The sequence below is a fragment of the Ailuropoda melanoleuca genome, unplaced genomic scaffold, assembly GCF_002007445.2.
Source record: "Ailuropoda melanoleuca isolate Jingjing unplaced genomic scaffold, ASM200744v2 unplaced-scaffold14998, whole genome shotgun sequence".
Lineage (NCBI taxonomy): Eukaryota > Metazoa > Chordata > Mammalia > Carnivora > Ursidae > Ailuropoda > Ailuropoda melanoleuca.
Genome location: NW_023183834.1, coordinates 1 through 1,057, shown reverse-complemented (window position 1 = coordinate 1,057; position 1,057 = coordinate 1). Strand labels below are relative to the sequence as shown.

Below are 1,057 nucleotides of genomic sequence, written 5' to 3'. Positions count from 1 at the left end.
TTTTTTTTTTAGCAAGATTGGGGCTTTATTATCATTTAGCAAGCTTTGAGCTTTATTTTTCTCAAAACAATAGCAAACTGATCTGTTCAGACTGGAACCTTCTGATCTGGATTGCTTTTCCAGAACCTAAAACTATTCAGGAGTTTTATTCATCTGCCTGTTGTACTGTTCCCTTCTCAGAGACGTAGATACCATCCAAAAACTTTCTGATATCTTTATTCTTGACTGTTGTGGCCTGCTGGATCAAGGCAGCAGAATTGGATACCAATTCAATGTCATTTCCTTCAAGTATCAATTCATCTTTCTGGGCTTGAGATACTGCACAATTGACACCTGGCCTCATGCGCACTCGTCGGATATACTTCTCCCCAAGGAAGTTACGTATCTCCACAAGCGAGCCACTTTCCTGTATAACCACATTGATGGGGAAATGGGCATACACAGACCTCATCTTGTAACGAAAGCCCAACGTAACTCCTTTGATCATGTTTTGCACGTGACTGCAAATNGGGCTTTATTATCATTTAGCAAGCTTTGAGCTTTATTTTTCTCAAAACAATAGCAAACTGATCTGTTCAGACTGGAACCTTCTGATCTGGATTGCTTTTCCAGAACCTAAAACTATTCAGGAGTTTTATTCATCTGCCTGTTGTACTGTTCCCTTCTCAGAGACGTAGATACCATCCAAAAACTTTCTGATATCTTTATTCTTGACTGTTGTGGCCTGCTGGATCAAGGCAGCAGAATTGGATACCAATTCAATGTCATTTCCTTCAAGTATCAATTCATCTTTCTGGGCTTGAGATACTGCACAATTGACACCTGGCCTCATACGCACTCGTCGGATATACTTCTCCCCAAGGAAGTTACGTATCTCCACAAGCGAGCCACTTTCCTGTATAACCACATTGATGGGGAAATGGGCATACACAGACCTCATCTTGTAACGAAAGCCCAACGTAACTCCTTTGATCATGTTTTGCACGTGACTGCAAATTGTGCGGACAGTTGCCAGCTCCTTTCTGTTACCCCACCATTTGTCAACACGCAGCTTCTT

General features: G+C 41.7%; 1 protein-coding gene across 1 annotated transcript; it reads right to left on the bottom strand.

The window, feature by feature from the left end:
• Positions 1–145: 145 nt before the first annotated feature.
• On the bottom strand, positions 146–487 carry LOC117797830 (60S ribosomal protein L9-like). The gene has a single exon (XM_034650277.1). The coding sequence runs from the start codon at positions 485–487 to the stop codon at positions 146–148; it is 342 nt and encodes a 113-aa protein (XP_034506168.1).
• Between the last annotated feature and the right edge of the window lie 570 nt (positions 488–1,057).

Coding starts and splice junctions, on each gene's coding strand:
- LOC117797830 (XM_034650277.1), bottom strand. CDS start 487: ATGATCAAAGGAGTTACGTTGGGCTTTCGTTACAAGATGAGGTCTGTG.